This window comes from Squalius cephalus (assembly GCF_949319135.1).
Source record: "Squalius cephalus genome assembly, chromosome: 8".
In the NCBI taxonomy this organism is placed as follows: domain Eukaryota; kingdom Metazoa; phylum Chordata; class Actinopteri; order Cypriniformes; family Leuciscidae; genus Squalius; species Squalius cephalus.
In genome coordinates this window covers 32,644,787-32,660,000 of record NC_137129.1, presented here as the reverse complement: position 1 = coordinate 32,660,000, position 15,214 = coordinate 32,644,787, and the positions used below count along the sequence as shown (strand labels likewise).

At 37.3% G+C, this 15,214-nt stretch overlaps 2 protein-coding genes across 3 annotated transcripts; one reads left to right on the top strand and one right to left on the bottom strand.

Annotated features, from left to right (window-relative positions):
* The first annotated feature begins 272 nt into the window (after positions 1–272).
* Positions 273–10,693, top strand: LOC307162557 (uncharacterized protein). 2 transcript variants are annotated; one of them, XM_079877960.1, is made up of 10 exons: positions 273–370; positions 1,485–1,687; positions 3,291–3,466; positions 3,615–3,704; positions 7,645–7,822; positions 7,932–8,189; positions 8,487–8,519; positions 8,754–9,084; positions 9,641–9,789; positions 9,874–10,693. In XM_079877960.1, the coding sequence occupies exons 1-10, from the start codon at positions 343–345 to the stop codon at positions 10,033–10,035; spliced, it is 1,608 nt and encodes a 535-aa protein (XP_079734086.1). In that variant the 5' UTR covers positions 273–342; the 3' UTR covers positions 10,036–10,693. The 2 variants fall into 2 exon arrangements, with proteins under 2 accessions (XP_079734086.1, XP_079734087.1); XM_079877961.1 differs by lacking the exon at positions 8,487–8,519.
* Positions 10,569–13,987, bottom strand: ssr2 (signal sequence receptor, beta). Its single transcript, XM_079877972.1, has 6 exons — positions 13,869–13,987; positions 13,065–13,222; positions 12,846–12,944; positions 12,430–12,538; positions 11,177–11,254; positions 10,569–11,061 (listed from the first exon to the last, which is right to left on the bottom strand). The coding sequence occupies exons 1-6, from the start codon at positions 13,872–13,874 to the stop codon at positions 10,951–10,953; spliced, it is 561 nt and encodes a 186-aa protein (XP_079734098.1). The 5' UTR covers positions 13,875–13,987; the 3' UTR covers positions 10,569–10,950.
* Positions 13,988–15,214: the final 1,227 nt, after the last annotated feature.

Here is a 15,214-nt window from a genome sequence, read left to right as displayed (position 1 = left end):
TTTGGTTCTGAATAAATTGGTAATTATGTGCTGGTAGTTCAAATGATTAAAAAAATGATAAATTGTGGCATATTGCATGCATGGCAGCTTTTTGTAAATCAGCGTAATTTGGCCCGGTTGTTTATTTGAGCTTTATTACATCAGCTGGATATTTCACAAGGAGTTTGAAATTGAAAACTGCATGCAATCACAATCAGTTGCAGTTTACCATTGGTTATGTGCTTATGACCTTTTATTTTCCGCGTTCTTTCGCTCTGTCACAGACATGCATTTAAACAGGATGAGGCAGAAACACCCAAGATCTGATAGGAAGAGGTAGCGTTTTACATCCTGCGCTTCAGCATGGACTTTGACTACCAAAAAATTAAAGGTCAGCTATTTCTCACCAGCTTTTGAACTTACATACACATTCTTTGAGGTAGAAATTGACTGTTTTAGTATAGAAATAACAAAACACAATCCTGATGGTTTTGAGATGTTGTGTTTACTTGCTTTCTCTGACGATACACTGAAAACTGCAAAGGCTTTCTTTTAAAGCATTAAAATATGAATGCCAGAAACAACTGTTATTTTGTCAAGGTTATACATTTTTATTTGATCATTTGGTGAAGTTAAATATTCTTTTGGTTATACTTTATTTTAAGGTGTCTTTGTTACACTGTAATTATACATTTAAGTACTGAATATAACTACTGAATATAACTACTGAATATAATATAATTAAGTACTTACTTAGGATTAGGGTTTGGTTTGGTTTGGTTTAGGGTTGGTTGCATGTAATTATCCATAATTTATAGTTATTACTATAGTAACTACATGCAACATATGATTAGAATGAAGCTATATGGTGCTCAGGCTGTGCTTATTCTATTTTAATGTGTTAATATAGTTTATAGGCAATCTAGCATTAATATAGAATTGAGACAAAAAAGCAGAATTGTCCAAGACTTTTTGTTGTACAAAACATCAACACAAATCTACATAATAACCTACTCCTCAATATCCTAGACTAATTCTCAAAAACATCAACTGATTCTGACTGTATGTCACATAATCTTTCAACAGCATTAGTGCTATGGAGCCTGTAATATTTGTAACATTATTACTTTTTTTGATTTCTTTGATGTCTAAAAGTTCTACAGATATGCATGTTGGTGACGTGCTTGTAAAGAAAGTGACATTTCCGTTCGAGGGGTTATTTTGAGCCTGACTGTACTACTGTTATTCTATCTCAACTTCTTTAAGCTCACACACTGACATCTGCTATGTTCATATAAAGAATCTGAATGTATTTACAGATAAATAGATTTGAAAGAACATTCAAATCAGCAGGCAGCAGGCTGAAGGATTTATTAAGATAATCATTTTAACAAATTCAATTAGTTTCATGTCCATCTTTTTTATTTACTTTTATTTACGTTGATGTTTTAATGATCAAACTGCCCTTATTTTGTGTGAGAATGAGTAAATGTATTGCTGTACAGATGCTGAATCTCGGCAGAGAGAAGAGCGGCTGAGCGCTTTTTCTGTCCATCACCCAATACCAAAGCCCCGTCCATCTGTAGCTCCAGAGAACAATCCCACAACCAAGAAACCTCCAGTAAAACCCCGGCGGAGCATAAAGTGTCGTCCCGCAGCACAACAAGAGGCCGAGCAATTACACCAGGGCCAGCAGAAGGAAAATGAGGTGAAGATATGTAGACATGACTTAAAAAGTTTGAAAAGCCCTGTTCCATGAAATACCGTTAAAAAGTCATAATATTGAATTTAAAAATTGAAATAATGCTTAACATACTTAAACTACCCGCAGTCTGTAATATAGTACCTATTTATATATTAATATAGTATAGATTTTCTTAATGATTTTAAATACAACACTTCAACATCTGATATTTAAATGCATATATATATATATATATATATATATATATATATATATATATATGCATTTAAATATCAGATGTTGAAGTGTTGTTGTTGTTTTTTTGTATATAGATGCATTTGAAAAAACATATGAGGTTTGCAAAAACCTTACAATGCCCTCAAAGATTAAATATGCATACGCTACAATTTCCTCAAAACAAGATGACTTCTGTCAGCGGTTCTGCTGCTCTACATTATCTCTAAAGAGCCTTTTGAAGCAAAGAAATAGTAAATTGGTCAGTACAGCATACAACAAGGTCAAAACCGACGCTTTTAACTTTTAGGCAAATATATTATACAATATTTGTTTATGTTTTGTGATGTTTAACGTCTATCGTGTGCAGTTGACATGAATGTTTTCTTTAATCACAGAACGATATGCCCTGTAAATATTATTTGCATATTACAACAATATGTGGGGACTTTTGAAGCCATATTTACGGAAGCGTATTGCATTCACTTGAGGAAAAAAAATCTACTCTGTTTTTCTGAATTAATGAGTTAATTATCTCAGAATTACGAGATAATTTTTCATGAATAAAAAGTTTTTGCTCTGTTTTTCTGAATTAATGACTTAATTATCTCAGAATTATGAGATAATTTTTCATTTAAAAAAAATGTGTTCTGTTTTTCTGAATTAATGACTTAATTATCTCAGAATTATGAGAAAATTTTTCATTTAAAAAAAATTTGTTCTGTTTTTCTGAATCAATGACTTAATTATCTCAGAATTCTGAGATAATTAAGTCGTTAATTCAGAAAAACAGAACAAAATATTTTTTTATGAAAAATGATCTCATAATTCTGAGATAATTAAGTCATTAATTCAGAAAAACAGAGTAGATTTTTTTTCCTCAATGCAATACGCTTCCGTACATATTAGTTTAGTTTCATTTGAATTTTTGTAGCGCACTTCTTCACACTTCTTCATCTTTAGGTCTATTTACATCTCATGTTCCTCATGCGATTTTTAGTTTATATACACAGTACTCACTCTTAAAATATAAGGTTCTATATTGAAACTTAAAGGGTTCTGTCAGGATCTTCAGGTTCCCATCATGTGATCATTTTATGGATTTAGTCTTAATTAGATAATTTTGTTTTAATTAATTTGGTTAAATTTTATGAATTAAACAGCTCGTAAGCCTACTTTATCACTAGAAAAAAATGAAATAATCTGTTAAACGTAAAAGTATTATGTAATAATTTATGACATTTTATAACCTTTTTGAGTCAAGAACCCTAGGGTTCTATATATAGCCTATTTTCTAAGAGTGTGGTATTAAATTTTCTTGTATAGCAAAGGTACATGTAAAAGACATTTAAATGATCTAAATCACATCATACTTGGATTCTCTATGTTAAAGCCGACAGTGAAGCGAATGGATCCTGCTCTGGTTTTGGGTCCCGTGGGGCCCCTGGAGGCCCTGACTTCATCTCTGCGAGCTCACACTCTGCTGTGGTTTGAAAGGACGCAGCTGCCTCGCCTGCACTCACCCGGACAGCCTCTCCCCTGCTGGCTCCATGGTTTCGCTACACGCAGGTTACACCCACATTGGAATATTCTGTAAAAAATATTACAGAAAAAACATGTGCACAAGCAAAGTTGCACACGTACAGGTGTGAAACAGTGTCAAACACATACTACTCGGTTTACATTTTCACACAACCTGTCTTTCTCACCATCTCAGGGAAGCGGAGCAGCTGCTGGAGGATAAGCCGCAAGGCTGTTTCCTGTTGAGACTCAGCGAGTCAAAGATAGGCTTTGTGCTGTCTTACAGGTAGGCCTACTTTCACTCATACGATTGGTTGTCTGATACGTATTTTGGACACTGAAAACCATTCTTAAAATGTCATTCTTAAGGCCTGTTCACACTATGTTACTATAAAGATAACTATATCAATAACATCTCGGTTCCGTATGTAACCCTTGTTCCCTGAGTAGGGAACGGAGACGTTACGTCAGTGACTGACGAAATTGGGGTTTCGCTTAGAAGCCTATCACATTCGAGTTCTACACAATGACCCAATGGCATGGGAAATGCCATGGGTCTGCGGAATTTGCATGAGGGACGTAACGTCTCCGTTCCATACTCAGGGAACGAGGGTTACATACGTAACTGAGACGTTCCCTTTCGTACGGTCACTACAAGTTACGTCAGTGACTGATGAAATTGGGAGTCCCAGTATAATCACGCCACATCGGCTGTCTTCCAGTGCCCTGCGCAAGACTGAGCTTCCTGTCGTGAGACTAGCACGGACGAAGGGCTAGGCTAAATGCAGGAATACCAAGGCCGGGGTCTCAGGATCACGTGAGAGTTAGCCGGCCCGAATTCCAAGCACGCTTCATCAACCGCAAATGCCTGCAGGTCCCCTACCCTCTTGATGGAGGCCAAAGTGTCAGGAGCGCTGTTGACAGGAACTTAAGCTCCACTGACCATCCATTTATAATCACGCGTAACAACACAGAATAATTGTAATTTGACCATCGGGTGCAGATACTTAAATCAGAGAAAATTATTGGGGCGGGTGGATGATTTATTTTTGGCTGCGGATTCCGGTGACGTTGGACAGACTAAGGAAACCGCACGGACGGATGACAGTCGTTGCAGAAGGGCCTCAGTCTGCTTCTGGGCGGTCGAAAACTGTTGGACGCAGTCCTCAACCACACCGCCGAAGATGGCGTTCCTGGACCACACACATGTGGACATCACCTGGCCGAGGGATCACGCAGTGACCTACGTCGCCCGTAGAGTAGGCCAGGGAAGGACGAGCGTTCCTCGGCGGCCCGGGCTGACAGAAGTCCCGGGTCAACACTTCCTCACCCAGGGAGAAGCACACACACTATCAGCAGATCACTGCACAGATCAGCAGCAGGCAATGTGATCTCGCTAGAATGCGCCGTTGCACTAACACACTGCGAGCCACTCGTCTCGTAGAGTGAATATAATTCAGAATGGTTTGTGGGAGTGAAGAAAACTCTTGGCTCCAAAGCGAAAACATAATGCGAGATTGCCGGCGCTCCTCCTTTATACCCACGCGGTGGAGCGGAGTTGCGCCATGCAAATTCCGCAGACTGATTTCCCATGCTATTGGCTCGTTTTATAGAACTCGAAGGTGATAGGCTTCTAAGCGAAACCCCAATTTCGTCAGTCACTGACGTAACTCATAGTGACTGTAGTACGAAAGGAAAATATATTACATAACATACAACATAACGGTTATTAAAGCGCATACTGCAGTCATGTTGTCTGCCACTTTTTAAATGCTCAAGCTCTTGGGGTGGGGTGGGGTGAGGTGGATTTTGATTGGCTGTCAATGTATTTCATCATTTTTATCAGCTGAGAAAAGTTCTGAAAGTGATTCCAAAGATTTCGTTCCTCTTTGTCGTCAATGGTGTAGTTTTAATTCCCTATTAGAACAATTACCAAAACTTTATAGTTGTAGTTATAATTGTTCTTGGTGTGAATGGGCCTTAATAATGTGGATTTAAAACTAGTTCAATAAACATACAGTAAATATTGAGTAACTTACATTTTGGACACAGTATTGTCATTTACATTGTCTATTTTTGCTCTGCTTAAAATGGTTCTAAACAAAGCCAAAAGCTGAATCGTCCATTTGCCCATTAGTCAAGTCAAGTCAAGTCAAGTCAAGTCACCTGCATTTATATAGCGCTTTTAACAATGTAGATTGTTTCAAAGCAGCTTTACAGTGATCATAGGAAATTAAAGTAACAGAGATTGTTTTGGCTTTATATCAGCTCTAGAATAAAGTTATTGTCCAGCTAAAGTTAGTTTTGATTGATTCACTTCCGTAGCAAAGATCATTAGTTATTAAGGGGCCGCTAACATGGCACCGTTCTAACAGAAAACCCTCAATGCACTCCGGCCAGCTCATTTGCACAACAACAGTGCCTGGTTCCAAGGTGCAAGCCTTGAAAAAATTTAGAGATTTATATAAGTTTATAATGTGTTATGTGTATGCTAGGCCAAAGATATGTGTTTTTAGTCTAGATTTAAACTGAGATAGTGTGTCTGCTTTTCAGATAATGTTTGGAAGACAAAGTTTTGGTAAATAGGAAAAGGATCTTCCGCCAGCAGTCGATTTTGATATTAGGTATTATCAACTAGACGGAATTTTGAGATCGCAATAGAATTGAAGGACTATAATGCGTTAAAAGCTCACTCAAGTACTGCAGATCTAAACCATTTAGTGCTTTGTAAGTGATCAGCAATATTTTAAAATTTAAACAATGTTTAATAGGGAGCCAATGCAGTGTTGACAGAACCGGGCTAATTTGGTCATACTTCCTGGTTCTAGTAAGAACTCGAGCTGCTGCGTTTTGGACCAGCTGTTTATTAAGCGTGCAGGGCAACCACCCATAAGAGCATTACAATAATCTAGCCTTGATGTCATGAACGCATGAACTAATTGTTCCGCATTAGTCATTGAGAGCATATGACGTAATTTAGATATATTTTTAAGATGGAAGAATGCGGTTATACAGATACTAGAAATGTGACTTTCAAATGAAAGATTGGTATCAAAGAGCACACCCAGGTTTCTAACCGACGACGAAGACTTGACAGAGCAGCCATCAAAAGTGTTAGACAGTATTCTAGGTTATTACGTGAAGACGTTTTTTGTCCAATAATTAGAATCTCTGATTTTTCAGAATTAAGTTGTAGGAAATTACTAGTCATCCAGTTTTTTATATCAGCTATGCATTCCGTTAATTTTGTGAATTGGTAAGTTTCGACAGGGCGTGAAGAAATATAGAGCTGAGTATAATCAGCATAACAGTGAAAATTAATGCCATGCTTCCTAATGATATCTCCCAAGGGTAGCATGTACAGAGTGAACAGCAATCTGTTCTGTTCCTTAATAATTAATAATAGTGGTGTTTAATAATAGTGGTGTTTTTGTTCCTTAAAAAAAATCGGCATTTTTGAACGAATTGAGTAGCCTACATAATCCAGTGACTCACTAATATAATACTAACTTATTTTGTTCCTGTCTGAATCAGTGTTGGAATAAATTGGTTGAGTGAATGATTCAATGACTCTCTAATAAAATAGTCCCTTGGGGTGCTTCTCAAATGTAAGGCTGCATCCTAGTAAGGCTGTGTCCTTCCTAGTCTAGAATGTCTAGTAAGTGTGCATTGCTACGTCACACATGTTCCAGCCCCCACGGCATGAAAATATTAATAAGATATATAAATGTATAAAAAAATACTGTCTGTGGTCTCCCAATGGCTTATATTATATTTCAATTATATTTTAATTAAATATATTTTATTTATATTATATTTTAATTAAAATTCGATCAGAATTTTTTTATGACGGATGAAAGTTCCGGAGGCAGTGTGTAAACAAGACTGACACAAAGTGAGGTTGTATTTATTTTTTTTACGTGTGAAAAATTTCGGAAGAGAATTTCGGACTGCACTCAGTGTGACCATTGTTTTGTTCCTGCAAGAAATCAATGTATGAATTAATCAGTTGAGTCAATGATAACGACTCATAAAGACAGTTTTTTGTCGCTTCTTATACTGGGTACCAATGTTTCTTTAATCTTTAAAAAGCTGCAGAAGTGTCATCAAGTGTCATCTGCTCACACTTCCCTTTTCTGAGCAATTTTTTGGAATTGCAATACTTTTTTTCTTTACTTTATCTATTATCTTATCATTTAAAATCTAAAAAATAATTAAATCTCCAGAGGAGAGGACCGATGTCGTCATTTTATCATTGAAGAGGAGGAGAGTGGAGCTTCTGGTAGTGTATATCTAATTGCTGGAGAAAACAGCCGTCATAAAAGCCTGGACAACCTAATCAGCTACTACACCCTTAATCCAGTGGGGCCCTTTAATGAGTTGTTGACTGTGCCTTGTATGCAGGTACACACACTTTTGTATGATTTTTAATAAAGAGAGGGGGAAATTTAATGATTTTATTTGTGAATTTTCTTGTAATCCCACTTCATATACTGTATTTTTTGCTATCTAGCCTAGTGGTGGCTTTGAGGAAATTAATAGGTGGAAGGTGAATGACAGGGAAGCAGAGAGTAATGGAAAAGAAACTGATCAAGAGGAGCTGACAAAACTGCCCATGGCCATCGGTCCAGCTGTTCTAATCCCATTACCCACAAACCTCTCCAATCAGATCACTTCTGCTACAGGAGAGTCTGTGCAGTATGCAGCAGTGAGAAAGCAACTAAAAAAGAGCTACTCGTTGCCAGAGTGCACAGCGCCTCCTGGCTTAGAAGTGAGTAATTACTGACAATGAAAGCTAAAACTTTTTCCTCTTACATTTCTTGTACTAAACTCTGCAGAATGATACAAAAGTAAAAATAAAAAAAGCAAACAAACTTAATTTAAATTCATATCTGGGGACATTAATATCATCATAAAATTGGGCTTATTTGTCAATTAGGCAACCTTTTTTTATAACCAATAACCTTTATAACAAACCACCTAGTTATACCATAGCAACCAAACCAAATCACCATTGAGACAATAACAACAAACTAACTGATTGACTCTGATTCTTTTAACCCCATAGCTGTCACCACCAGTGAACACTTTAAAATGCTATGTAAGTTACCTACTCACATTTTCTAGTTAACATAGCTGTTGGACAAAGTTTCTATTGTCCTGTGCCATCTTCTCATTATTACAGTTGTCTCTGTGATGTGTTACACAAAGCTTGACTAACAAAGGAGGTGGCTTGTGCTCATGACTTTTTTCATTTGTAACTTTTAAAGTGTTTAATGGGAAAGTTATTATATTATACACTAACAAGTCACACTATTTATTTGCCGTCTGCTAGAATGACAGTTCTGAGCTTGCTGAAAGACCCTCAGATGATCAAGTTCCTCCTGTGGATGCCCCATATGCCCGAGTTAACAAACCCCCCAGAGCAGTAGGCCCATCAGAAAATACCCCCAACTTCAGTGCCCACCCTCACCCAGACCAACAGGGAGCGACAGCTGCTTTTACCTCTTCATCCATCCCAAGCTTTGACACAACAGCAGCAGACCATAAGTACTGGAAAATGGAGCCCATGCACACCTATGAGGAAACCCCACACATACGCAGCCGTCCTGAGGAGATTGACTGCTACGCCATGGGGTGGAGGAGGCAGGTGGAAGGAGATGTAGGTAAGAATGAGAAAAACAGGCATCAAAACTCACTCAAGACTTGCTGATTTGAATCAGTTTCTGTTATGTAGTTCATACTTAAAGGGATACTCCACTTTTTTTGGAAATAGGCTCATTTTACAACTTCCCCAGAGTTAAACAGTTGAGTTTTACCGTTTTCGAATCCATTCAGCCGAGTTTCTGATATTTAGAAGAATATCAGTAGCCAGACAGTTTCTGGTCTCATTGACTTCCATAGTAGGAAAAAAAATATACTATGGAAGTCAATGAGACCAGAAACTGTCTGGCTACTGATATTCTTCTAAATATCTGAAACTCGGCTGAATGGATTCGAAAACGGTAAAACTCAACTGTTTAACTCTGGGGGAGTTGTAAAATGAGCCTATTTCCAAAAAAAGTGGAGTATCCCTTTAAAAAATGATTGGAATTGGTTTCAAAAGAACCACATACTCAATAGTCAGTGAAATAATATACAGTATTAAGCATATAAAAAAGATATATTAAACATACTTATTTGGTTTCGATAAACCTTTATCTGTTTTGATCCTTTCCTCAGTGAACGTTCCAAATAATCATCTGTATTCAGAGGTGAACATTAAGGGCGCCCAAGAAGGCGGTGCTGTACCAAGACCCGGGCCTAATCTTCCTCTTAGACCACCCCCAAGATCTCCTCATGGCCCTTTGCGACCAGAGATCACTGGGCAGGTAAAGTTATGTGCAATATTCATTCAGTATAGTATACAGTGTTGTCTATTATAAAACAGATCAAATTTATGATTTTTCCCTCAGAGTTTTGGTGTGCCCCCACTAATGGCTCAGACCCAGTGCTCTGGTTTCCATCATTCAGAGCAGCCACATCTGGATGAGTCCTCCAGCTCTATTTATGAGCAGATTCCACAGAGACCTACCAGCTCTAGACCATCTCTGCCCCCACCTCCCCTCAAACGCTGACCTCAGGGTTGTATAGACCTCTAAAAATAAACCAAAGCAGCATTTAGTTAACATATCCTTGAAAAAGCTTAGTGATAAACAATAGGATGACATGCATATCTGTACCAATTACTTATAACCTGTATATACATTTATAACTTAACTTATATATAAAACTGCAGGCTTGTGAATACAGTTGTTGGCATGATCTGCAAACATCAAGGGATTATTTAAATTTATTTTATGAAAAATATATATCCAGATTCAGTCACTCATTCAAATATGCAATTACACAGCAAATATTTTATATTTTGATTAAACATAATTCAGATTGCTCACTACTGTTTTCATTTGTTTCTTATTAATGTATATGGACTGCAGTCCTCTCTAGTCCTTTGTAATCAACCCAATGTTTGATGATAGCCTCAAGTGTGTTTAATAGAACTTTTTGACCAATGATAAGACCAAGAATGCACTAACCACGGCATGAGAAAAACATCACAGAACACAGATGAAAGCATTTTTCAGCAAATGACCAGACACACAACACCATCTCTGTAAAACCTTTTTATTTCCACAAACTAGCCCTACATTGATCATGAAGGGCTGTAATACAGTTCCGTTGAGCATTTGAGCATCATTACAAATAAAACAAAACAAGATGGTGCACCTGAGGCCGCCATGGAATGGCCACTTTAATGTCAAAAGCAAATGTCATTGATCCTACTTTATGCTTCCATCCCCAGATCTCTTAAACAAATTATCTGATGAAGACCAACATCACTTAAAATCTGGTTAAATCATTGACCATTTACCCCAATATGGGTAATTAAATGTATTCAAAAACAACATTTTATGCCCACCATAATTCTCTCAACACCCCCCTCCCTCCACACTCACACAATGATCCCTGATCTGTTTTTGTACTGTGATATCTCAGTTCTTTTTGCTCTTCGGTGAGTCGTACTTCCTCTTGCTGGAGTACCACAGGAGCAGAGGAATGCCAATGGAGGGAAGGGTCATGACACCAAAAGCTGCCCAGTCCAACTAATAAATAGGAAAAAAAAAGAAAAGAAAAAAAAAGAATTACACTTAAATTTCATAACAGGACAGGATACATTGATGGCCACTTTCCATATTAAAGTATTGATGAGTTACTTACGTAATGTGGAGAAAAACGTCTGTCAAACTCTCTCTGGGCGAGAATGCCTCCCTGACCCGGAGCACTTGTGTAACCAACCTGAGAGATGTGAAGAATGAGAAAGACTTAGCTAACAACCAGTAACTATAATGCAATATTTTGCACAATTTTAAGTTAATTATTTTTTTAATACTGTAATTTTAAAGGAACACTCCACTTTTTTGGAAATAGGCTAATTTTCCAACTCCCCTAGAGTTAAACAGTTGAGTTTTACCGTTTTCGAATCCATTCAGCTGATCTCCGGGTCTGCCGGTATCACTTTTAGCATAGCTTAGCATAGATCATTGAATCTGTTTAGACCGTTGGCATCTGTCTCAAAAATATGACCAAAGAGTTTTGATATTTTACCTATTTAAGACTTGACTCTTCTGTAGTTACATCGTGTACAAAGACCGACGGAAAATGAAAAGTTGCGATTTTCTAGGCCGATATAATGAAGGAACTTTGCTGCCGTACCATGGGTGCAGCAGGCACAATGATATTACGCAGGCCCTGAAAATAGGCTAACTTCCGTCAACACAACAACCTGACAACCTGCTTTGTCGGCTGCAACTACACAAACTTAGTGCCGGTCACGTTGGAAGTTACCTAGCTGGGGACTATTTTCAGGCGCTGCGTCATATCATTACGCCTGCTGCACACATGGTACGGCAGCAAAGTTCCTTGATTATTACACAGGAATGAGAGTATAGTTCCTAGCCATATCGGCCTAGAAAATCGCAACTTTTCATTTTCCGTCGGTCTTAGTATACAATGTAACTACAGAAGAGTCAAGTTTTAAATAGTAAAAATATCGAAACTCTTTGGTCATTTTTTTGAGAGAGAAGCTAACGGTCTAATCAGTTTTTTTCCCCCTCTCTCTCTCTCTTTTATTCTATATATATAAAAAATGAATTATGGTATAAGTAATTAATATATTTTGCACTATTTTTCAATAGAAAATGCTATCATACCATTATTACCATTCAATATTATGGTCTGGTGTATCTAACTTATTAATTAGAATAAAATCAATGGTCAGATTAATGCAGAAAAATATTCAATGGTGTAAAAAAAGCCTTACTGACTTGCATTTGAATCTGACTGAATAAGATGATTGTGTATTAAGCCACAATCAAGGCCATTTTCATATTATGGCTAATTGAGGCAGTGAAAAAAAGATGTCTTCCTTATGCTGGCTGTGTATATGAAAGGTATCGGATGACTCAACTTACCACAACCTGTCCACCTTCCTGTGCCAGGTAACTAACTGAAGCAGAGGTGAAGTTGAAGTATCCAGCTTTCAGTGGCCGCAGAACCACTGTGTGAGAAACATTACTGGCACTATAGAGAGGAAGAGTTAGGGAACATAATCTACTAAAGAGCAAAAGTAAAAGCACTGTGACAGTTCTGATGATGTTAGAAGGTTTAATGGGATTACTAATAGAGTGTTTAGTACTCAGAATGCACCTAAACAGTGTAAAAAAAGAAAGAAAAAAGTGTAATCTTTATACTAAGCTTATATACACATACATTTATAATATTAAACTTGTATACATATATAGGCTACACAGAATGTGTGTTTATTATAAATATATATGAAAAGTTTAAAACGGGATAAACAGAACAGCTATTGATTTTAGGAGGATACGGAGCAATACGATCCCATTTCACATTCAGCATTCCTGAGACAATGCCAAAATCTTCAGGAGGGAAAGAGTCATCCGACAACTCAACCTCCAGAGCAGCACTAGGCAAAACAACAAAAACAAAATATTCAATACAGTTAACTAGATTATAAATCATTCCATTAGCCATTACCATCTGTTGAAAACGATGTGCTTAACTTCTGAGAGAAACAGGACAATACCTGGTGCCCACATTGTAGATGCTGTACTGCAGGGTAAGGTCTCGTCCTTCTACAGCGTATCGGTTCAACAGGGACTTGGAGGCCAACAGACGAGCCCCTTCTTCTCCTGCCACCAGACTCACCGCAGCAACCAGAGCAAATATACACAGCAGTCTCATCTGTGGGGGAAATGGCATATTTAATATACATAACAGACCAACTGCTAACAAAATACAAAGATAATCAACATTTAAAGTCACTCGATAAAACAGCGATTTATATTCAGTCTTACAGTTGGTTGAGCTATAATATAGAATAGAGTGTATTCTATGTAAGGCAGCATCAGAATGCAAGGAACGATCAATGACATTTCCAAATAAAAAGCACATGTTGTCAAATATCGGTTACATAATACAGAGACCTGTTCTTAAATATAATACATATTTTTAAACTGAGATTTAATATGTTTTTTAAACAAAGAGTTCATTTTGTATGCTTAACGTTACGTGTACAAACCCCTACAAACTACTGATTTTCAGCATCATTACTGAACGCGGCTAATTGTATTTAATGCACTAGAGTAAAAATATTAACCAAAACATTTAAATTAGTGGAAGGATGAAATCCTTTTATAAGTTAATAATTTAAACAAGGTGACAAACTGTGATTACGTGTACTTCGCATTCGTCTTACGACTATTATACAGACAACGTCTACCGTTTACTTGTATACAAATACAATCACAGAGCAAAGTGTTTTCATTTGTCATTCTAAGCGTATACGGTTTTTTTTTTTTTAAATATAAAGATTTAACAGCCACTTTACCTTCATCTGCTGGTTTGAGCCTCAAAATTACGAAGACAGTTCAACGCACGCGCAGATGATTTTAGTCTTCCGCTAGCATGACGTGTCCACTGTGTGTACGGATACACGCTGAATCCCACAGCGCCGCCTATTGCTTCGGGTGGAACTTTGTTTCAAAAGAATTACTAGACAGCAGCAAGAAATCGTTATAGACAACTATAGACTCCAGATGGTGGCGGTAATGCACCGAAAGCTGGTTGCCAACCGCCATATAAAAAGAAGAAGAAGAAGAAACAAAGTTCCACAAGTTAATTTTTGCTTTAATTGTAGCCTACTTTTAATTTCAGCTTTACTGTATTTAATATTCACCTCTATTTCAGGCTTCTCTGCTGCTTTTTTCGCACATTTGTCAGCCAATTCATTACCTCCTACACCTATATGAGCTGGTACCCATATAAATGTAGTAGCCTACTAATACCAAACTTAATCAGATTGTTTGCTAGTTGCATTATTTCAAACACTATGTCCTGTCTAGACTCAGAGTGAAGATGCTTAAGGCTTATCAATGCTGAGCTGGAGTCTGAAGCTATCACAGCTTGTTTAGGTCTATTGCTCTCTACCCACATCAATGCCATCCATATTCCTATCATTTCTGCTGTATATACAGCTAAATCATCATTAATTCTTTTAGCAAATTCAATGTTTAATTGAGGGATAACATACGCAATTCCCATTTTCTTATCAATCCGTTTAGACGCATCAGTATACAATATAATTCCTTCTTTATATTTGCTTGTTATATACTTCTGAGCCCTGTAATGATCTATTCCATTAACCTCCTTTTCCTCCAATAAGCCTAAGTCGACTGAAACTTCTGACAATATCCAAGGAGGTACCACTGGATATATTACCGTAGGGCTTATTTTCAGATCACTGATTCCCATTGATATTACCTTCTGCCTTATTGTCCAATCAAAACTTATTAGGTCATTTTCTCTCTCTTGACATTGCCCTAGAACTGACTGACTCATATGTTTTTCAGTATGACCCCTCAGATTTGCCCAGTACACAATAGATAGCTGATCTCTTCTCAGATGGAGAGGCATGAAGCGGCAGTGGATTCCAGAATCCACTCTTTCAATTTACCAGTGTTTTTCCTGACCAAAATTTCCTGACCGTGACATCCCTAAGCACATGGTTAGCATGAACGTGTTGAGATTAGCGCACTAGTCCGCTATACGTGATAAATGATCAATATAGCTATAATTTCAATCAATATGTCTTTATTAAATGCAATTCATCAGACATGATGGATTGAAGAGTATTCATTTGATAGCATGCGTTATCTGATTATATTAATCTGTTTA

Bases quoted from the DNA above. Each gene is read 5' to 3' on its own strand.
- LOC307162557 (XM_079877960.1), top strand. From the start codon at position 343: ATGGACTTTGACTACCAAAAAATTAAAG. The intron at 371-1,484 runs GTCAGCTATTTC...ATTGCTGTACAG, and splicing joins TGACTACCAAAAAATTAAAG to ATGCTGAATCTCGGCAGAGA. The intron at 3,705-7,644 runs GTAGGCCTACTT...TTAAATCTCCAG, and splicing joins GGCTTTGTGCTGTCTTACAG to AGGAGAGGACCGATGTCGTC.
- ssr2 (XM_079877972.1), bottom strand. The intron at 12,539-12,845 runs GTATCCTCCTAA...TCCTCTCTATAG, and splicing joins AAATGGGATCGTATTGCTCC to TGCCAGTAATGTTTCTCACA. The intron at 11,062-11,176 runs GTAAGTAACTCA...CCTATTTATTAG, and splicing joins GACGTTTTTCTCCACATTAC to TTGGACTGGGCAGCTTTTGG.